At 39.4% G+C, this 23,549-nt stretch overlaps 1 protein-coding gene across 2 annotated transcripts in view; it reads left to right on the top strand.

Moving 5' to 3' along the window:
- Positions 1-23,549, top strand: part of mta3 (metastasis associated 1 family, member 3) — a 154,776-nt gene that overhangs the window by 48,412 nt on the left and 82,815 nt on the right. For both annotated transcript variants that reach the window (XM_060831404.1, XM_060831405.1), the window contains one exon: positions 14,800-14,863. In XM_060831404.1, the coding sequence (XP_060687387.1) occupies positions 14,800-14,863 (64 nt within the window). The remainder of the gene's footprint in view (positions 1-14,799; positions 14,864-23,549) is intronic.

Genomic DNA, 23,549 nt, shown 5'->3' with positions numbered 1-23,549 from the left:
TTGACTATCCCTAATCAGTCCATGCCTTTCCAAATACATGTACATCCTGTTCCTCAGGATTCCCTCCAACAGCTTGCCCAACATCACTGGTCTATAGTTCCCTGGCTTGTCCTTACCCCCTTTTTAAACAGTGGCACCATGTTAGCCAACCTCCAGTCTTCTGGCAGCTCATCTGTGACTATCGATGATACAAATATCTCAAGAGGCCATTTCACTTCTCTAGCTTCCCACAGAGTTCTAGTGTAAACCTGATCAGGTCCTGGGGATCTTTCGACCTTTATGCGTTTCAAGATATCAAACACTTCCTCCTCTGTAATTTGGACATTTTGCAAGGTGTCACCATCTATTTCCCTACAGCCTATATCTTCCATATCCTTTTCCACAGTAAATATTGATGCAAAATGCTCGGTTAGTATCTCCCCCATTTTCTGCGGCTCCACACAAAGCCCGCCTTGCTGATCTTTGAGGGGCCCTATTTACCCTTTTGTCCTTAACGTATTTGATAAAACCCTTTGGATTCTCCTTAATTCTGTTTGCCAAAGCTATCTCATGTCCCTTTTTGCCCTCCTGATTTCCCTCTTAAGTATATTCCTACTTTCTTTATAATCTTCTAAGAATTCATTTTAAGGATAAATTGCCATTGAATGTTTCTTCTGAACTTACATTGCAGTTAAAGATACAATATGTGAAACTTCTTCATTAAATTGACAGGATAAAGTAAAGATCAAATGAGAATTTAAGCTGTGGAAGTCTGTAATCAAAGTAGTGTGACTGCCTTCCAACTTTTTTATCCTGCATACACTGTCCATTTGACAACAGAAAGGTTCCACATTCATAAGTATGTAGTCAGGCTTGTGGGAATATTGGGGACTTCCCTTTCCAATTTGACTCGCTGTACAGATTCCATTTGTCTAAAAGTGCAAGATCAGTAGAGCTGCTTAAGTATGTTAGAAGGGGAAAAGTTGGGGATGTTTGCTCGCACAAGTCTTTTGGTTTCTTGAAAATTTTTGAAAAATTTGTTATCGGCTTGTAGGATGATGATTTGAGTTTTTTTTATGAAAACCAATAAATATTAAGCCAGGAATGAAAACAGAAATTGTTGGAAAAGCTCAGCAAGTTTGGCAACATCTGTGAAGGGAAATCAGAGTTAATGTTTTGGGTTTGATGACCATTCCTCAGAACCAGTTTTAATTTAAATCTGATTTCTCTTTATAGGTGCTAGCAGACCTGCCGAGCTTCTCCAGTACTTTCTGTTTTTGTTTGTGACTGTGACAGCATCCACACTTCGGTTTTTATTAAATTTTAAGACGGTTCTCAATTATTATGCAGGAACTTGTGGCTTTGCTACTATACTGAACATGTTAGCAGTGCTGAAAATCTGTCTGGATTTTTTGCATACTGTTTCTCCTATTTAGTTTGCAACTCTGAGTATTACGTGGAGACACAAAATTAAGCATTTATTGCCAAAGAAATACTAGGCCAAAGAAAACAAAATGGTAAAGCTTTAATGCCACCTTTGGCATGTCTGTGTATTTGCATTTATTAAACAGCATGATCAGATTTGCCTGACCCAGTGTCCTTGTTGATTTCTGCTGTATCTTTTAATTGTCAGTGAATGTATAAAACTGGTCACAATTTCACTTCCTTCTCCTGCCTAAAGCTTTTCATCAAATTACTCTGCAGTGCTCTGAGTGATAGAATTCCTCAGAGTAGTGTCCTCGCCTCAACCACCTTCAGTTACTGCTTCAACCTTGCTACCATTGTGAGCTCAGAAGTGGGTGTAAAGGTAAATTTGCCATTGTCCTACCAGACCTTAGAGCTTCTCTGTCATTAGAGAGAGATGACTGATGGTGACTTAATATGAAGGTCACAACGCCACAGGGGTTGCAGGGAAAAGGTTGAGAGGGAGGGTCCTTCATTGTTATCTCAGCCAGTGTGCAAATTGAACTCATGCTGTTGGCATCATTCTGTGTTGCAAATGAGCCAGTCAAGCCAGCTGAGCACAATGTTCAGCACCATTTGCGACTTCTCAGATACTGAAGCAGTCCATGTTCAAATGCAGCAAGCCTGCACAATATTCAGGCTTTTGCTGAAAAGTGGCAGTTAACATTCTTGCCAACAAATGCCAAGCACTGATCATCTCCAATAAGAGGGAATTTAACCGTTATCTAATGTCTTTCAAAGGCATTACCCTCACTGAAGACCAACTATCAATATTCTGAAGGTTGCCAGAAACTGAACTGATATGAATGCAGTGGCTATAACAGCAGGTCACAGGCTGGGAGACCTGAAGGAATCTGCCTTCTTGAACCACTGTCATCTGCATGCTGTAGGTTGACCCCCCAATTCCCTTAGAGAGGGAATTGCAGGATTTTTACCAAGTGACAGTGAAGGAACAGCGATACATTTCCAAGTCAGGATGGTGGGTATCTTGGAGGAGCATTTGCAGATTATGGCATGCCCATGTATCTGCTGCTATAGGTGGAAGCAGTCATGGCTTTTGAAGATGCTGTCTTAGGATCTCTGGTGAAATTCTGCAATGCATCTTGTAGATAATACCTTAGTAGCAGTAGTGTGTGGGTGGATGTGGTATCAATCAAGTGGTTAGCTTTGACCTGGATGAAGTCAAGCTTAAGTGTTGTTGGAGCTGGACCTATGCAAGCAAGTGGTGAATATTCCTACACACTCTTGACTTGTGCCTTTGAATATGGTGGACAGGCTATGGGGTGTCAGGAGGTGAGATTTTTCTGCAGTATTCTTAACTTCTGACCTGCTCTTGCAGCTGTTGTATTTATATGGTGAGTCCAGTTGAATGTCTGATCAATGAAAACCCCCATGATGTTGATTGTGGGGGTTCAGTGATGATAATAAGACCATAAGACCATAAGACATAGGAGTGGAAGTAAGGCCATTCCGCCTATCGAGTCCATTCCGCCATTCAATCATGGCTGATGGGCATTTCAACTCCACTTACCAGCGTTCTCCCCATAGCCCTTAATTCCTCGAGACAACAAGAATCTATCAATCTCTGCTTTGAAGACATTTAGCGTCCCGGCCTCCACTGCACTCCGTGGCAATGAATTCCACAGGCCCACCACCCTCTGTCTGAAGAAATGTCTCCGCATTTCTGTTTTGAATTAACCCTCTCTAATCCTAAGGCTGTATCCACGGGTCCTAGTCTCCTCGCCTAATGGAAACACTTTCCTAGCGTCCACCCTTTCCGAGCCATGAATTATTTTGTACGTCTCTATTAAGTCTCCCCTTAATCTTCTAAATTCCAGTGAATACAAACCCAGGATCCTCAGCCGTTCCTCATATGTTAGACCTACCATTCCAGGGATCATCCGTGTGAATCTCCGCTGGACACGTTCTTCCTGAGGTGTGGGGACCAAAACTGGACACAGTACTCCAAGTACTGTTGAATGTCAAAGAGTGGTGGTTAAATAGTCTCTTATTGGAGGTGATCATTACCTGCCATTTGTGTGGTGCAAATGTTACTTGCCATTTTTCAACTCAAGCCTGGATACTGTCCAGATTCTATTGTATTTGAATATTGGCTGCTTCAGTGTCTTAAGGAGTCATGAATGTGCTGAATATTGTGCAGTCTATGGTGAACATACACACTTCTGATCTTATGTTGGAAGGCAGGTCATTGATGAATTAACTAACGATGGTGGGGCCTAGTACAATACTCTAAGGAACTCCGAAAGAGATATCATGGAGCTTCAATGACTAACCTCCAACAACCACAACTATCTTCCTATGTGCCAGGTATGACTCCAACCAGTGGAGAGTTTGTCCCCGATACCCATTAATTCAAGTTTATCCAGGGCTCCTTGAAGCCATACTGTTGGTGGAATGTGATATTGATGTCAACAGGTGCTGGTGCATAAAAAATATTTTATGTAATTGCAGAAATGCAATTTCTGCTGCATTTAGATTAACACATGATTTTCTTGAACAGTGACGTCTTTACAATTCAAATGACCTCAAATTGTAACTCAGATAATGGATAACACAGCTCTGTGCTATTTGACAGACTGGTTCTGATAGCATCTTTTCAGTGAAGTCTTGTGCTGCTGGCATAAGAAGATAAATTTAGGAACATGTAAACGTTACTTGCTTTAGAAGTGTCTCAGAATTTGCTTTTCTTGAATGTAGATACGGTGCATGAAATATTTTTCATCTGAAAGGCAAATGTACAAAGTTGGACAATTATGTCTGACCCTCGCAGTTAACCTAGTTTATTTCAATATTTCATTTGTCCCGTTCATGCTTATTGTCCAGCTCATTCTGTGGCATGTTTCTGTCCAAATAAAATTGAAGGGTATAATGGTTAGAGAAATTTTGCAGATTTGAAAATGTCAAGACTTGTATATAATTTTAGGATTCTTTTTAAGTTTCACTGTCATGGACAAACTAAATCAACTTTCCAGATAACTTAATTTCCAGTATGTAATGAATGATGTCTCCTGCACAACTTTTGCACTGGTTCCTTTCCTGGGGAGTATTGAAATTACTTTAGAACTGATATGAAGCCTGAGGTTAGGACTGATGTTTGGGATTATAATAGTCTTGTTTGGTATTATTCATAATTTTCATTTGTGTCCTCTGGTTCAAGCTTCATTTCCTTTTGAAGTAATAATCTGGATTTACCCCATCTATATTTAGTCTCCCTGCCCCTACATCCAAATTAATTTATTTCTGAGCTGTAAAATTTAAGCTTCTCATCTTTCCTCAGCAGTTATAAGGATAATCTGAGATTTCATCCAAGTTAATTTTAGGGTTATCTGCCTGTGGCATAGTAACTCAAACTAAATTCCGAACTAAATGTGATTTGAAGAGGTTTTGTAAGGCCTTAGGTTTGATTGCTGTAGAATTGTTTTCTATGATGTTGGTTCATGTAAAACCTTGATTCTACTTTGTAATCTTCCTGAAACTTGTTTTTTAACCATGCTTTTGATCACCTATCCTAATGTTCACAACAGTTTAATGTCTGATCATTTTTAATTTCCTGAGATCATGGGATAATTTTCTATACTAAATTGTAAGACAAAGGGGCAGCATGGTGGCTCAGTGGGTAGTGCTGCTGCCTCACAGCACCAGGGTCCGAGGTTTGATTCCAGCTTTGGGCGACTGTGTGGATTTCTCTGGGTACTCCGGTTTCCTCCCACAGTCACAAAGACGTGCGGGTCAGGTGAATTAGCCATGCTAAATTACACATAGTGTTAGGTGCTTTCGTCAGAGGGAAATGGGTCTGGGTGAGTTACTCTTCGGAGGGTCAGTGTGGACTGGTTGGGCCACACTGTACAGAATCTAATCTAATCTTAATAAAACACTTTTATTCCTGTAGCGCCTTCAGTGTTGTTTCAGTTGTTAACACCGATGTCTCACAGCGCCGGGACTCAGGTGGTTATCTTTGTGGAGTTTGCATATTCTTTCCTTGTCTGCGTGGGCTTCCTCTGGGTGCTCCGATTTCCTCCCACTGTCGAAAGATGTGCACGTTAGGTGGATTGGCCATGGGATATGCTGGCTATAAGGATAGGGTTGGAGGGGTGGATCAGAGTGGGATGTTCTTTAGTGTGGACTTGATGGGCCAAATGGCCTTCGGTATGATAGGATTCTGTGATTCTATGATTCTGTCCTATTAACTCAACAATAAAGTCATCAAATTCTATGCATTCTCATCCAATAGAGAAGAAATGTATTGATTAGTCTGCAGTGAAATATGGATAAAACATCCAGGAACTTTGACATTCCAATAAACAAGACCCCAATCAAAATTGGTGAAAGAAAGCATCCTTGTAAAGCAACAAGAACGCACAATTGATGTTTTTTTTCATCTTGTGTGACCCATGGCATAAAATTAAACCAACAGTCATATGCAAATCTTCACTAAAGAGTAAATTCAGACTGGCATTGTCGTCCATGCTTATGAGAGATGGTGGATTGATGATGGCTTGAACAAGAAATTGATAAAAAATGTGGATTTTGAGACTAAAGGGACTTAAGGAAGTGAGAGGTTTGCTCATCCAGTTCATGTTCAGATCACGCTATGTTAACAATATAGTCTATGATGTGAGAACAACCAACACCAACACGGCAGTTATACCCAGTGGTCTTGAGAAAGTTGTTTAGCTTTTAGCTGTGTTTATTATTCGCCCTCTCGAGGACAGTTTCTCAAAGATATGAAACAATTGGATGTTTGAAAGTGTTCGATAAATGTAGAAATAGGCAAGCACCCTCACTAGCAGAATTGTGCTACTGGATTATAGATGTACGAAATGAACTTGATCCTGATATTAGGGAAATATGGCATATAGAATATGGCATGCACTTGACAGTACCTAGGACAATTGCAGAATAAATAAAACTGAGGAAGATCTGTGAGATGATTGGGAAACATGGTGACTCAGTGGTTAGCACTGCTGCCTCACAGCAACAGGGGCCCAGGTTCGATTTCTGCCTCGGGCAACTATCTGTGTGGAGTTTGCACATTCTCCCTGTGTTTGCATGGGTGTCCTCCGGGTGCTCCAGGTTCCTTTCACAGCCAAAGATGTGCAGGTCAGATGAATTGGCCATGCTAAATTGCCCATAGTGATAGGTGCATTAATCACGGGTAAGTGTAGGAAAATGGGTCTGGGTGGGTTACTCTTTGGAGGGTCGGTGTAGACTTGCTGCGCCAAATGGCCGATTTCCACACTGTAGGGAATCTAATCATTCTATTGGCTGTATTATTTGATGATTCAGACAGTGATTTAGAATAGTTTTGAAGGGTTTCAATGTTAAGTTTAGTAGATAATTTGTTGTGGCATGTATTTGCATTCCATGAAATGTATGTGCTTTGTAATATTATGTATGTAAACTTATACATGTAAACTGCTCAGAATCATTACTGTAAAAGTCAACATCATTTTGTTGATAAAAGTCATGATGTTGACTTTTACAGTAATGATCTTGAGGAGTTTACATGTATGCTTGGTTCATTTTTATCTGCCAAAAGTGGTTGATAAAATTCAACTGTTTCACAGTACATGTACTCCCAAAGTTTTTTTCAGAATTCTTCTCTGATCTTTCAATTTTGTTGTTTGCATGTGAATAATCTTTTTAAATTTTTTTTAAACTGTTGATTACTCAACTTCCTTACATACTTCCTTACATATTATTTAATGGTCATCTTCCCTCAAATCATCTCCTGCTGTTCCCTTCAAGTCTGCTTTCATAGTGTTTCATACAATATCTCATGGATTAGAGTGGTCCTGATGAAGGGCTTTTGCCCGAAACATTGATTTTCCTGCTCCTCGGATGCTGCCTGAACTGCTGTGCTTTTCCAGCACCAGTCTAATCCAGAATCTGGTTTCCAGCATCTGCAGTCATTGTTTTTACCATAGAATATCTCATGGCGTGTTTAGAGAACAGAAGAGGCCACTTGGCCCATTGAACCAATACTAACACTTTGCAAGAGCAATTAGGTTTCACTCAATACTCTTTTTAAGTTTTGTGAATGTGCAAATAAAAAATGAGGATTGAACATTGAAACAGATCAACTGCATGTTTGAAAGCCAGATTAGTGGTCTTGATGTTCCTTCATCAGAAATCATTGCATTTTTGAAGTAAATAATGATGGCAGCATTTAGACCAAATTGAAGCTTGATGGATTTCAGTGATATATTCAGAATTGTTCAGAATTCTTTGCTCTGAATTGGCAAGGTTCGACATCTTGCGTACCAATCCTTTTTGTTGTCTTTGCTTGAGATTTCATACAGTGTAAAGGAATGTCACATTGCTGAAGATGACAGTTTCCCAGCAGAAAGTTCAGTTTCCTGGGCAGACCCTTCGGAATGTGCTATTTTGGGGATCCCACGAGGTACCCATGTGTAACTTACTTTTACACTGAAAATAACGACGGCATGGCTAACAAAAAGAACAGGCCTTTGTGTTGCAGCTTATTTTAATTGTGGACTTAGTTAATTCACATTCCTCTAGAATGAAGATTCTACGTCAAAAATGCTAATGAATCTTTTTCATATATACAAAACTATGCATGTACACGTACATCAAACATTCAGTTATTACAGGTTTTGTCTTGATGTTACAGACATTGATAGTGTACTTGTTTAAATGGTAGCTCAGTAGTGCCTCACAAAGTTAGGGACTCTGATTCAATTCCAGTCTTGGGTGACTTAAACAAACAGCTCTGCCAACCATCCAGCCCAAACTTCGGGTCTGCTACGTGGATGACACCTTTGCCATCACTAATTGCAAGAAAATTAGAGGAAACCTTCAAGACCATCAACAATACCCTTACTGGCATAAAATTCACTAAAGTAGAGATAAATAGCACCAAACTGCCATTCTAGATGTTGCAGTAGAGTGAACAGCCAATGGGGATCTTCAAACCAGCGTCTACAGGAAAACAACACATACAGAGCAAATACTGAACTACAGGGAGAATCATCCCAACATCCACAAACCGAGCTGCATTAGAATATAATTTCAATGAGCCACTGCACACTGCAGCCCAGAGGAACTACGAAGAGCAGAGGAAAATCACATATACAGTGTATTTAAAAAGAATGGTTACCCATGAACACAGTCCACTGATTTCTGAGCAACAAACCCAAACAAGTAGACAAAACACGTCCAGAAACCCTAGCCACTCGCCTCTATATCAAAGACACTTCGGAAGTGACTGGCAGACTACTCAGACCCCTTGGCGTCATGGTAGCCCACAAACCTACCAACGCACTAAAACAGCAGCTAATGAACTTGAAAGACCCTATACAGACAACAGCAAAACTAATGTCATTTACAAAATACCTTGCAAGAATTGTAACAAACACTACATTGGACAAACTGGCAGAAAACTAGCCACAAAAAGACATGACCCACTCTCACTATATCTTTACGTACAGATGAGGAGGGACAAGACTTCGACTGGGACAACACATCTATCCTAGGACAAGCCAAACCAAGACACATGCGAGAATTCCTAGAAGCATGGCATTCCAACTGGAACTCTATCAACAAACACATTGACTTGGATCCCATTCACCACCCCTTGAGGGAAGAAAACAGGAAATGACATCAGTACCAGAATGACATCACCAACCCAAGGAAACCTAAGCACACAATACGGGCCATAAGACCAGTGCTTCACCGGAGGCCCGCTGATGATGATACCTAGTATAGTGACGAAACGTCTGAAAATAAACCTTCCAGCTCAGCGAGCAAACATACATCCAGCTTTGTATCCTTCTGCATAAAAGACATGCCTACTTTCACAATTAAATAGAATTTGATTAATTTACCCATAGAATAGTTAATCCACTGTTTGTCTAAAATTACTTTCTTCTTTTCTCGTGCGTTCCAAGGACTGCTTGTTTGTTGGTCTTAGATCACCTACTTTTGTAAGTTCAAACCTTGAAATGCTGAAAACTAATGCAGGAATAAAGCGGTTCAATATTTAGAGTTGCTTTCTCCCCCCAGTATGTAGAACTACAATAAACATTATTTGTCTTTTATTTTCCTGGGCTTTGTAGCACATACTTATGTCAGTTTACAAACTAGTTTTTCTGTAATGGGTTACAAGTCTGTCACTAGAGGCTATAAATTGTGGGAAGTCAGTCCATGCGAATCATGGCTGACCAAAAAGCTCTGGCTGTTATTCCTGCCAGGGGTGTATTAAAAGGATTTGCAAGTTGATATCAACCTGTTAGACTAAGTTATTGGCTGCATCATCTGTTGCCTGAAATGGAATTCATACTGGCCCTACAGGTTCAGAGGCAGTAGCGAAGGCATCTCTGAAACAAACGTCTAAGGGAAAATAAAATATGAAAATGTCAAATCTTTCTGCTTGTCTTATTACTTTACCACCTATTTACTAATTTAGTCACTTACTGCTTCAGTCATAACGTGAACACCAAGACTATCTTAGTCAAAATATTCAGGGATATCATATTCTGTGACTAGAACTGTGGCACATCATTTCTTGTTTGTAATGATAATCCATGACATTTGATGTAGGCAATCACTTCAGTGTGTTCCCTTATGCATCCCCTCATCTGCTTTTAATTCATTTCCATTGTTCAGTCCTAGTCTTCTCTGTCCCATGTAGTCAGTCTGTCTCCAGCAACTCCTCCACTCCATTAATTCCATCATACAGTTTTTTTAATATTGCCCCTTGGTACTCACAACACTTGCAATTCCATGTCTACCTCTGTTGTGGACAGTTTATCAGACATGATATTTAATGTGGAATATTCTTTCCAGTAAATGTCCTTCGAAACACTCCCTTCACTCTATCTGTTCAGTTTGATCCAGAAGTTGCAAATCTCAGTTAATTGTTTGACCTTAAATGAAGTTTTAAATCTTATTTTCTATGATTCATTAAGTTTAATGTTAGTTCTGTTTCCATCTCCTGTTCCCCAACCTGACTCTCTTCTGTTTCACATCCACCTTGTCTTTGTTACTTCAGTTCCATCCCCACTCCCTTATTCACTGTTGTCATCCCACTCTATGCAAACTCCACCTTGTTCAAAATTGTCCACATCCAGTCCGCCACAGATTCTGTTCACTTGACATGAAGCTGTCCTCACGCAACCTTTGTACCTCAGTGTACTGATTTTTGAAGTTCTTGTTGCTTTCTCCCCCCATCTCTTAGCTCTGCACCATCTTACTGTACTGTGGTCCTCTCATCCTGCTTTTTTTGCACATTATCCTCATGCGACAAGTCTTTTAATATTTTTGTCCCACCATCTAGTTCTCACTCTAAACATCTTCACTTGCTACTTTATTCTCTGGCTTTGACATTTTCCTCACAATATAAGTTTTGACTGTGTGCAATCATCTTTCCTATTTGCTCTGCATTTAATGTCTGAGGACATTTTACTAAATTAAACCTATATGATGAATAAACACAAGAGCCTTGGTGAGAATGTGACCTTTTGAACTCGCTGCTGCTGTAATGGGAAACCAAAATGAAATAAAAATGCCTAATTAAGCATTCAGCTATTTATGAATTTTGTAGTGCAGTTTCTGTTATTTCTGCAATAGAATGACTTTGGTTTGTTGCAGTTGGTCCTGTCTTCTGAGTTTATGGACAATACAGAGTTAGGTGAGAAAGTAAGTGGTGAGGAGATCATAGAGAGAAATAGTTTGACTGAATGGGTCAAAATATGACACATGAAAAATGAAGTGGCAAAGTGTGAAGTTATTCACTTTGACAGGAAAATGTTTGAGTGGTGAGCCACTGGGAATTTTGAGAAGGACGTGTGTATCCTTACACATAAATGACAGAAAGTTAACATGCAGGTATAGCAAGAAGTTAAGAAGATTAATAACATTAGCTTGTTATTACAAACAGATTAGAGAGAAGTAATGAATTCTTACTGGAGTTATGAAGGGCATTAGTGCAGCCACACCCAGAATGGTGATGGCAGTTTGTTTCCTTACCAAAGAAAAGATGTATATGCCATACAGAGAGTGCAACAAAAGTTCAGAGCAGACTAAGTCTGTATTTCCTGGAGTTTAGAAGAATGAACATACAAAAGCCTTAGTGAGCTTGACTAGGAAGGTAATGAAAAAAATGCTTCCTAAGCTACAGAAGTTATACGTCCGTTCACAGCCTCTGTTTGCTACTTAGGATTGAGACAAGAGGTTTGTTCATTCAAAAGACTGTGAATGTATAATAATTCTGATATAGAGAGCTCTGTGGTTTAGTTGTTGAGTATATTTAAGATGTTGATAGACTTTTCTGTACTAATTGAATTAAGGTTATAGGGATATTGCGTGAATGTGGAGTTGGAGTAAAAGTTCTGGCATGATTTTACTGAAGGTGCAGGCTCAACATAGTCCCTTCTGTCTCCTATTCATTATATCCTAATATGGTGAACATTTTATATGCAGTAAGCACCTACAACAAGAAATGAAATGAATGAACAATGAAAGCTGATGTAGTGTTGGTTGAAGGAAGGATGTTGTCCAGAACCCAGAGAGGCTTTTTTAAATTTAAGGAAAGCCTCCGTGGATTCATTTGTACTCACGTGAACAGGCAGACCAGATATTATTTGTCCATCTGATTTTTAAAATAATTCATATGATACGAATGTTGCTATCAAGCCCAGAATATATTGCCCATTCCTAATTGTCTTTGAAACAGTAGTGATGAACTGGCATCTCAAACCACTACAGTCCATGTGGTGTAGGTGCACCCAAATTTGTGCGGTAAGCACACAGGCTTTTGATTGGGATATCCAAGTAAGTTGGAATTGTGAGAAAGCTAGAGGGAATCATGCAATGTTTTTGTGTTTCCATTCATGAGCTATTTGTAGCTGGTGGAGACCATTTCGAGCTGGTAGAGACCACTAGTTTGGAAACTGCTATTGAGAAATACTGGTGAGTTGCTGCAGTGTATTTTGTAGATGGTATTAAAAAAGAAACATACTTCATTACTGTCCTTAAATAGTAATTCATTGTATTTCAGATCTATGATGGCTTAGTAACCTAATGGGTTATGTGGCTCTGGTAACTTTTACCTGACCCATATTAGCTAACCTAATCTGACTTAATAATAAGCACTATGCAATTGGCATTAGTGTTTCTACTCTACAAAAAGGGAAAAATTCAACTGTGATTCAGCATTAGTCCCCGAGATAAAGATCTCTTTGTAGAACTGTATGGGTATGGGTGACCATTGTTATATTGTTTAAGGCATGACTGTTGGTCAAGATACTGGGAGAATTCCCTTGTTTTTTTCAAACAATATCGTCATTTATATTCACAAGAGTTAATGATACTTAAGTTTAATGTTTTGTTTTAAAGATTGCACTGCACACACTGCGCAAATATATTAGTAATGCATTGAAATGCCTATCCAGATTATGTGCTTGAATTGTGGGGTAGGATTGAATTTGGATCCTTCTGGTTTAGAGGAGTGGATAAGCTAAGGCTGAGTGGATCATAGCCACCTAGTTTCAATCTCAGGTCGAGGTAGTTGATTCCAATCACTGCCTCAATAGTACACCATAACTGGGTTCAGAATTCCTAGGTTAGAGATAGGAAACTACTGGCAAAGTTCCTGTTCTGTTATCCAGTGACTATTTCTGGAAAGTGTATGTTTGTGGCTGAAAAGGAATTAGGCTCAATTGTGTTGACGTCTGCCATGATAGTGGTAAAATATGCAGTGTAAATTTTCAACTTTTATCATCTGAGCTTCAATATCTAAGAATGCCTAAAATGGCTGCTGTGATTATCTGACTACAGATTGAAGGGAGTCTAGGACACCATTTATTTTATCTAAAACATTTGAAATCAGGCAACTGAGTCAGTGTTAAGAATTTTGCATCTCCTGTTCAAATTCAGCTTGTTCAGCATGTGTATAGATGTACATCAAAGATTGTGTACAGCTATTCAGCTTGGAAAGAGAATGGAGCCAGGCTTGCAAATTAACAGCAGAGAGAGAGAAAGAAAATCCATTGATAAGAGGAAGGACTGAAAGTTTCTACCTCCTTGTTCATTCTCATCTAAGTAGATAGTACAATGAAAAAGCAAATTGGGCAAGCGACCTTGACACTCAAGGTTATCTGCAAACTTCATCAGCAGATGATGCAAGTCAACAATTATACAACTGTGATCTCACGATAAAAATGTAAATCTGAAGGATTCTGAGGACTTCAGGACTGTATAGTCTTTATTCTTTGTCAATGCCAGACATAGTTCCTTTATAGTTTATTGTCTGTGTTTGTTGTGCATGTGTGTGTTATGTATGTTCACGAAAACATTAAACTAATCAAAAGTAAAGAGTCAGCTGCAATGTTGTGTTAAGAAGAGTGATAAGCTGTAAGCTTAATAAAAATATTTGTTGCGACCAATGGAGTGAGGGGACTTGACTGACCCCATTTCATATGGTTGTAACATTTCATAGTTCCTTGTTCATGCACAATAAAAGTAGTTAATGTAGTTCCTGAACATATGTACATACACGCGTACGCTCACACGCACACACAGGCAATAAATTTTAAAGGAACTGTGTGTCTGGCATTCTCAGAAAGAATAAAGACTATACAGTCCTAAGGTCCTTAGAATCCTTCACATGATAGATTTTTAGCTTGAGACCACTGTTGTGGAATTCATGCTGTGCCAGCAGTTAGGATAAAAGAGAATATGGAAGGCTACTTCAGAGCTTGAAGTGGAAATAAAATCATTTCACAAAATACTGTGGAAGCTGGCAGTCTGAAATTAAAACTGCTCAGCAAGCCTGGTTAGATCTATGGAGTCAAGTTTTGTATTGGTGGTTTTTCATCAGAACAAAAGAGGCCATACCTCTGATGAACGAGTGAAGAGAACTAATAAAAAAAAAGACTGATGATAAACAGTTGATATTTTGCAGCCATCAAAAACTTAAATGGTGAGACTTGGGTAACGTTGCAACAGCCATGTGAGAGATTATGAAGCTTCTGTTATTTCCCTGATTTCAAAACTTGGTATTTTGCCTTGTAAGAATAATTTGACATATTTCTTGTCAGGTGTGAGTGCAGGAAAGCATTAATTTGCTTCCTATCACTCTAGGAGGTATTTTTAAATGTAATGTTAACTAATTTCAGTAAGGACAAACATCGAGGAAAGAGGTAGAGTCCTGGTAAAGAATCAAGATTTTTTTTCTAAAAGCTGCCAATTAAAGAGACAGTGGTGAAGCAGAAACCTGCTGACAAGAATGCTTTAAATGCTTTCTATTGTAACGGGAAACATTTAGTGACTTTATTTGGAATTTTGCTTAAATAAATGTATTTTTTCCTTCAGGGGCAAGTGTGGTGTTTCACTTTTCAACGAAACCGAGTCAGTAGCCTGCTATTTGGAAAAAGAGGTAAAATATTGATCATTGTTTTTGATATTATGATGTACTTATTCAAACATTTCTTCCACAAAGTTTTTCTGGGTGCTAAAATTTGAACTCCCAGCAGTTATCTTTACACAGTTTACTTGGTAAAATGTAATATTGCTGCATCTGAAATATTGTACCTTTGACGTATTTGTGATTTAGATGACACACTCATACGTTCATGTGTTTGCTTTGTTATAATTAGCAATACTATGATTAGACATTTTCAAATGTTTACAAATGGCATACTTAATACAATATTGGGGCTTATCAATGAAGAGCTTAATGAGTTGATACAGAACACAGGACAGTACAGCAGGAACAAGCTCTTCGACCCATCAAGACTGCCGACACATGATGCCTTTCTAAACTAAAAATCTTTTACTTCTGTGCGATCCATATTCTTCGGGCAATGCATTCAAGGCACTTACCGCCTCTAACATCGCCTTTAAACTTTCCCCTTTTTACCTTGAATCTACAATGTCTAGTAATTGATATTTCTGCCCTGAGAGAAAGGCTCTTCACGATCCATGCCTCTTAATTTTGTCAGCTTCTGTCAGCCCTTAATCCTTTTGATATTCAGGTGAAAAGTCAAATCTATCCAATCGCTCCTCATAGCTAATTCCCTCCAAACCAGCCAACATCCTAGTAAACAATTACTGTACCCTCTCCAAAGCCTCTGCATCCTTCTGGTAGTGTGGCGACCTGAGCAGTACTCAATATTCCAAAAGTGCAAACAGTAAAGTTCGAATCAATGAAGGCAAGAAAACCATATGATTTATGACACCAGATCCATTGGTGTTTCCACTTGAAGGGAACTCTGTACACAAGGATCCCTCTATGTTAATGCTTCTAAGGGTTCAAACATTTATTGTATACTTGCCTTCTGTATATCTCCTAAAATGCATCATTTTGCATTTGTCTGGATTAAAGTCTCCAGCCTATCTATATCCTGCTGTATCCTCTGGCAATCCTCCTCACTATCTGCAGCTCTCCCAATCTTGGTGTTGTCTGCAAATCATCTAATCCAGTCACCTACATTCTCCTGCAAATCATTTATTTATTTGTGTATGTGTATTATTATGAGCAACAGAGGTCCCAGCACTGATCCCTGTGGAATCAGAGATCTCCAGTCTGAAAAACATCCTTCCTTTGCTACTCTGCCTTCTATGACTAAGCCAGTTCTGTGTCCACCTTGTCCCTCACCAAAGATCCCATATAACTTCACCTTTTGTATCAGACTGCCATGAGGGATCTTGCCAAAAACCTTGCTAAAATCCGTACAGGCAACACCTTACCCACAAAAAGGTAATCTCTTATGTCTATATTTTTCCATGTGTGTAAGACTAATCCCAAAGAATATTCTTTGATAATTTCCCTACTGCTGACACAAGGCTCAGATTATCCGTTACCTTTCTTAAACAAAGGAACAATGTTGGCTATTTTCCAGTCCTCTGAGACTTCTTCTGTGACCGAAGAGAATACAAAGATTTTGTCCAAGCCCCAGCAATTACCACGCCTGCCTCTCTCAGCATTCTGGAATAGATCTCATCAGGTCCTAGCAACCTGTTTACTAAAATGCTTTGCATTTTGGAAAGGCACATCAGAGCAGGACTTTTACACTTAGTCGCAAGGTCCTTGGGAGTGTTACTGAACAAAGAGACCTTGGAGTGCAGTTGGATAGTTCCTTGAAAGTGGAGTCGCAGGTAGATAGGATAGTGAAGAAGGCATTTGATATGTTTGCCTTTATTGATCAGTGCATTGAGTATAGGAGTTGGAAGGTCATGTCATGGCTATGCAGGACATTGGCTTGGTCACTTTTGGAATATTGCATGCAATCCTGGTCTCCCTCCTATAAGAAGGATGTTATGAAACTTGAAAGAGTTCAGAAAAGATTTGCAAGGATGTTGCCAGGGTTGGTGGGTTTGAACTTTAGGGCAAGGCTGAATAGGCTGGGGCTATTTTCCCTGGAGTGTCAGAGGCTGAGGGGTCACCTTCTAGAGGTTTATAAAATCATGAGGGGCATGGATAGGGTCAATGACTTGCACTTGTTTTGGGTCCCTCAACATCAGGATTTTAAAATTCCTGTTCTTATTTTCATATTCTCTCACTGAGATTGAGGAATGTAAATGTTGACACATTATGGAAAAATGTAAAAACAAAGGATTGTAGGTGATTTTAAACTTCCCCTGTATTGACTGGGAGCCACCTCGTGTTGGGACGGGGGAGTCCGAAACTAGAGGGCAGAGGTTTAAGATTAGAGGAGAAAAATTTAAGAGACCAAAGGTGCAGTTTTTCATGTAGAGGGTGGTACGTGTATGGAATGAGCTGCCAGAGGAAGTGGTGGAGGCTGGTAAAATTACAACAAATGAAAGGCATCTTGATGTGTATATGAATAAGAAGGGTTTAGAGAGATATGGGCCAAATGCTTGCAAATGGGACTAGATTTACATAAGAGAACTGGTCAACATGGACGAGTTGGACCGAAGGGCCTATTTCCATGCTGTTCATTTCTATGACCTCTTCCTTTTTTATATGCCCTAGAATTTCAACATATCCTCTTTTGTGAATACAAGTGTTCACTAAGGATCTCACCCACTTTCTCCGGATCCATGTATAAATTCCCTCTTTTGTCCTTAAGTGGATCTGCTCTTTCCCTAACGCCCTACTTGTTCCATATATATGTATAAAATGCCTTGAGATTTTCCTTAATCCTGTTTGCCAAAGACATTTTGTGGCCCCTTTTTACCTTCTTAATTCTTAGTTTGAATTTTTTTTCCTTTGCATTCTTCAAGGGCCTTTAGTTTTCTGAACCTTACGTATGCCTCCTTTTTCTTTTTGACTAAGCTCTTAATTTCTTTTGTCATCCAAATCTTGCTATCCTTCTCCTTCATTTTGACAGACACAATGTGGTCCTGAACTCTAACCAACTGGCCTTAAAAAGATTCCCACATGCCAGATCTGGGTTTACAGACAGCTGCCCTCAGTTCCTGCCTAATATTGTGGTAGCTAACCATCTCCCAATTTAATACTTTCTCCCGAAGGCTACTCTTGTTTTTATCGATAAGTAGCTTAAAACTTACAGAATTATGGTCACTGTTCCAGAAATACTCCCCCACTGCAACTTCAATTACCTGGCCGGGCTCATTCCCCAATGCCAGGTCTAGTATGGACCCTTACCTAACTGGACTATTCACACATCGTTTCAATGAAATGGCCCTGGACACACTCAACAAATTCACCCTTATCCAAGCCCCTGGCACGAGGCGATTGCCAGTCAATATAAGGGAAGTTTAAAATCACGCACAACCGTTTGTTTTTACATTTTTCCATAATCTGTCAACATAACTGTTCCTCTGTCTTTGTGGAGGGATATGAAAACATGAACAGGAACTTTAAAGTCCTAATAATGCTGCACCTGAAACAAGTGCAAGTCATTGAGCACAGAGGTGATAAGGAAATGGAACTTGTGATGAATTAAGACACAGTCAGCAGAGTTTTGGATGACCCAAAGTTTACAGATGACTGGTTAGCAAGGTTAGATCTCACGTAATACAGGGAGAACTATTCATTTGGATACAGAACTGGGTCAAAGGTAGAAGACAGAGGGTGGTGGTAGAGGGTTGTTTTTCAGACTGGAGGCCTGTGACCAGTGGAGTGCCGCAAGGATTGGTGCTGGGTCCACTATTTTTTTGTCCTTTATATAAATGATTTGGATGTGAGCATAAGAGTATAGTTAGTAAGTTTGCAGATGACACCAAAATTGGAGATGTAATGGACAACGAAGAAGGTTACCTCAGATTACAATGGGGATCTTGATCAGCTGGGCCAGTGGGCTGAGAAGTGGCAGATGGAGTTTAATTCAGATAAATGTGAGGTGCTGCATTTTGGGAAAGCAAATCTTAGTAGGACTTATACACTTAATGGTAAGGTCATAGTGAGTATTGCTGAAAAAGAGACCTTGGAGGGCAGGTTCATAGCTCCTTGAAAGTAGAGTCGCAGGTAGATAGGATAGTGAAGAAGGCGTTTGGTATGCTTTCGTTTGTTGGTCAGAGTATTGAGTACAGGAGTTGGGAGGTCATGTTGCGGCTGTACAGGACATTGGTTAGGCCACTGTTAGAATATTGCATGCAGTTCTGGTCTCTTTGTGAAACTTGAAGGGGTTCAGAAAAGATTTACATGGATGTTCCTGGGATTGGAGAATTTGAGCAAAGGGGAGAGGCTGAACAGACTGGGGCTGTTTTCCCTGGGGCATCAGAGGCTGAGGGGTTACCTTATAGAGGGTTACAAAATCCTGAAGGACATAGATAGGATAAATAGACAAAGTCTTTTCCCTGGGGTTGAGGAGTCCAGAACTTGAGGGCATAGATTTAGGGTGAGAGGGGAAAGACATAAAAGAGACCTACGGGACAACTTTTTCATGCAGAGGGTGGTACGTATGTGGAATGTGTTGCTTGGGGAAGTGGTGGAGGCTGGTACAATTGCAACATTTAAAAGGCATTTGGCTGGGAATATGAATAGGAAGAGTTTGAAGGGATATGTGCCGAGCGCTGGCAGATGGGACTAGATTGGGTTGGGAAATCTGGTCATCCTGGACAGGTTGGACCGAAGGGTCTGTTTCCATGCTGTACATCTCTATGACTCTATCATAGAATGTGGGTGGCTTGCCAGGCTGATAAGCAAGGTACAAATAAAGGTTTTAGCAGTGAAGGTTTTGAGCTGAGATGGGTAGTCAGGTGATTTAATGGACAAATAGGCTCTCTTAACGATGCTCGAGCATGAGATCTGATGTTCATCTCAGAATCTAATGTGACAAATCTGGATTATCTCTAGACTGTTTCTAGGGAGAAGAGTGGAGTTGGTAGTTAAGGTACAGAGGAAAAGGAGCCATTATAATTAATTCTTCGACCATGTCAGAGGAGTGTTGGAGGATGACTGCAGAAAGAAGAGAAATTTCACCTTTGCTGCAGTCACATTGGATCTTGTTTGTGACCTTGATAAAATCTGTCAGTACAGTGAATTGATCTGAAACTTATTGTCATGATTCAAACACAGCGTCTGTAAATTATCCTCTGCATCATTTTGGTGAATTTATGCTTATATGGTCACTATAGTTTTAACGTGCTGTCTATTGTGAAATGTCCAAACTGAGGCCAGTATTCTTAATTGTGTCATAACTGAGGTGTGTACAAATATACTTCTCCACACTTTTCTTACGACTTCATTCATGGTTGCCTCTATTTTAAAATAATACATTCACTTGTACTCTCAGTTTGAAAAAATGATGCGTTATAAACTGTATATTCTTGATCAATGGGCAAATCAAGGGCTATGGGGAAAGCGCATGAAAATGGATGTGAAGAATGTCAGATCAGCCATGATACTATTAAGTGGAAGAGCAGACATGAGGGACCAAATAGCATACACCCCTATTTCTTATGGTCTTGTATCCATTGAGCCTTTACTCCTAATTCATGTGTTTTTTTCCCATGCTGTGTTAGTGCACCCACATCTCAACATGAAATTTCATTTACCACCAGTCTGTTTATTTCACTATGTTCTTCTGAAGTCTTTGACTGCTGCGTAGATGGTTTCTAAATTACCTTTGTGGAATCAGAAAATTCTGAGGTATGTTTTGAATACCTACATCAAAATAACCTAAATATGCAGAGATTAAATTGAATCTTGCACTCTCCTGCCATTTGCTGCTCGTCTTCAACTTGAGCAATGCTTACTCTCAATATGTCTGGCAGCATCTGCGGAGAGAAAGCAGAGTTAATGTTTTGAGTTATTGACCTTCCTTAAGAAGTGGACTTGAAAAGGTAACTCTGCTTTTTCTCCACAGATGCTGCCAGACCTGTTTGATTTCTCCAGCTGTTTCTGATTTTGTTTTAGATTTCCAGCATCCACAATTCTTTTGTTTTATTTTACTTATTTACTCTCTCTTTGTTTCCTTTTTGAATATTTATTAATAACCTTTTAAAACAGTTTTCTATTATCTTTAATGCTATTCTCATGTTTTGTCCATTCAATAAGTAGATTAATTTAACTTGTATAGAATTTACATTTAAAAGGCTGCAACTGTTTGGCAATTCAATTTTTATTTTGATAAAATTGGCTAAAGTTGAGATTTTTTGTTTTACTGATGTAAAATTGGTAACTCTACTATGGGAGAACTGCTTCTCTGACAAATTTAGAACAATGCAGTAATTTGCTTCCAATGTTTCCTTCATAAGCAATAGTCCATAATTCATAAGAGATTTATATTGAGGTGGTTTTATTACATTTGAATAGTAATTTATTATTAAAATAACGAGTTATTTAACTGATTTTAATTACATTTGCGAACAGACTTGTATACAGACGTAACCAGTACAGCTTTTACACTACAATTTATTATGCCATTCAGTTAATCATAATTAACATGTGCGGTAAATGCAATCTTTTTTCATCATTAGTGTTTTTAACATATTAATCAGAAAAGTCAAGGGGCTACTCTGGATTTTAAAAAGACATTTTGAGGCTCCAAACTTTGTTTTTAAACACCATTTAACTTTATTGTTGCATTTTAAAAAAGAACGAAATGAATTAAGTTTACTTGAAATAAATCTTTATTGCAGCCTTTTCTTAATACTGCTTCTCTGCCATACGGGTGGGCAGTCTGGGTGTGTAGGAGTAGATGATTAAGAAAATAATGAATCAGTGAGAAATGGAGGTTGCTACTTGATGTTGGAGAGATCAATTTGTCCGTACATTCCTGTAACATAAGTTCTGCCTCCTTACCGTCAGCCACCCGGTCAATCTTTGTTGTCTACAAACTTATTTTTCATTTCCCCCCATATTTTCTATATAGTTCATGACGTATTTAAACATAAGGGATCCAACACTGATTCCTGTGGTACATCAGTGATACAAACAAAGTTGTATCAATATCCTTGATAATCCTCAACTCCATTTCCTTGCCTTTCCCCAAAAACTTTGATTCCCAGTAATCTTTTTGTGATTTATGCCTGAGGATACTTAAATCCGTCTGTGCTGTAGCTTTCTGCAGTCTTTCTTTATTTAAACAACATTCATCTCCTCTAATCTTCCTGCCAAAGTGCATAACCTCACACGTAATATTCCATTCTACCTGCGAAGTATTGCCCACTCACTTAACCAGTTTCTTTCCCTTTTTGGACCCTGAGACATGCTCACCACTTGTCTTCATATTACTTTTGTGTTATCCATTAACTTGGCCATATACATTCACTTCCCTCATCAAATCGTTTATACATAGTAAATATGCCATAGTGTTAAGGGTTTAGATGGAGAGGAATTTGTTAAGTGTTAACAAGACAATTTTCTGATTCAGTATTGTGGATGTACCTACGAGAGAAGGTATAGAACTTGACTTTCTCTTGGGAAATAAGGCAGGGCAGGTGACTGAGGTGTCAGTGGGGGAGCACTTTGGGGCCAGTGACCATAACTCTATTAGATTTAAAATAATGTTGGAAAAGTTGAAGTTCTAAATTGGAGAAAGGCCAATTTTGATGGTATTAGGCAGGATGTTTCGAAAGCTGACTGGGGGCAGATGTTCGCAGGTAAAGGAACAGCTGGAAAATGGGAAGCCTTCAGAAATGAGATAACGAGAATCCAGGGAAAGTATATTCCTGTTAGGGTGAAAGGAAAGGCTGTTGGATAAAGGGAATGCTGGATGACTAAAGAAATTGAGGGTTTGGTTAAGAAAAAGAAGGAAGCATATGTAAGGTATAGACAGGATAGACCGAGTGAATCCTGAGAAGAGTATAAAGGCTGTAGGAGTATACTCAAAGAGGGAAATCAGGAGGGCAAAAAGTGGACATGAAATAGCTTTGGCAAACAGGGTTAAGGAGAATCCAAAGAGTTTTTACAATACATTAAGGACAAAAGGGTAACTAGGGAGAGAATAGGGCCCTATAAAAATCAGCAAGGCAGCCTTTGTGTGGAGCCGCAGAAAATGGGGGAGATATTAAATGAGTATTTTGCATCATTATTTACTGTGGAAAAGGATATGGAAGATTATAGACTGTAGGGAAATAGATGGTGATGTCTTGCAAAATGTCCATAGTACAGAGGAAGAAGTGCTGGATGTCTTGAAATGGGTAAAGGTGGATAAATTCCAGGACCTGATCAGGTGTACCCTAGAACTCTGTTGGAAGCTAGAGAAGTGATTGCTGGGCCTCTTGCTGAGATATTTGTATCATCGATAGTCACAGGTGAGGTGCCAGAAGACTGAAGGTTGGCTAGTGTGGTGCCACTGTTTAAGAAGGGTGGTAAGAACTAGCCAGGGAACCATAGACCAGTGAGCCTGACATTGGTGGTGGGCAAGTTGTTGGAGAGAACCCTGAGGGACAGGGTGTACATATATTTGGAAACGCAAGGGCTGATTAGGCATAGTCAACATGGCTTTGTGCGTGAGAAATCATGTCACACAAATTTGATTGAGTTTTTTGAAGAAGTAACAAAGAGGATTGATGAGGTAGATGTGATCTATATGGACTTCAGTAAGGCGTTTGACAAGTTTCCCCATGGGAGACTGATTAGCAAGGTTAGATCTCACGGAATACAGGGAGAACTAGCTATTTGGATACAGAAGTGGCTCAAAGGTAGAAGTCAGAGAGCGGTGGTAGAGGGTTGCTTTTCAGACTGG

This window comes from Hemiscyllium ocellatum, chromosome 10 (assembly GCF_020745735.1).
Source record: "Hemiscyllium ocellatum isolate sHemOce1 chromosome 10, sHemOce1.pat.X.cur, whole genome shotgun sequence".
NCBI lineage: Eukaryota > Metazoa > Chordata > Chondrichthyes > Orectolobiformes > Hemiscylliidae > Hemiscyllium > Hemiscyllium ocellatum.
Note: the sequence above shows the minus strand (reverse complement) of the source record. Positions and strands in the feature narration are given on the sequence as shown.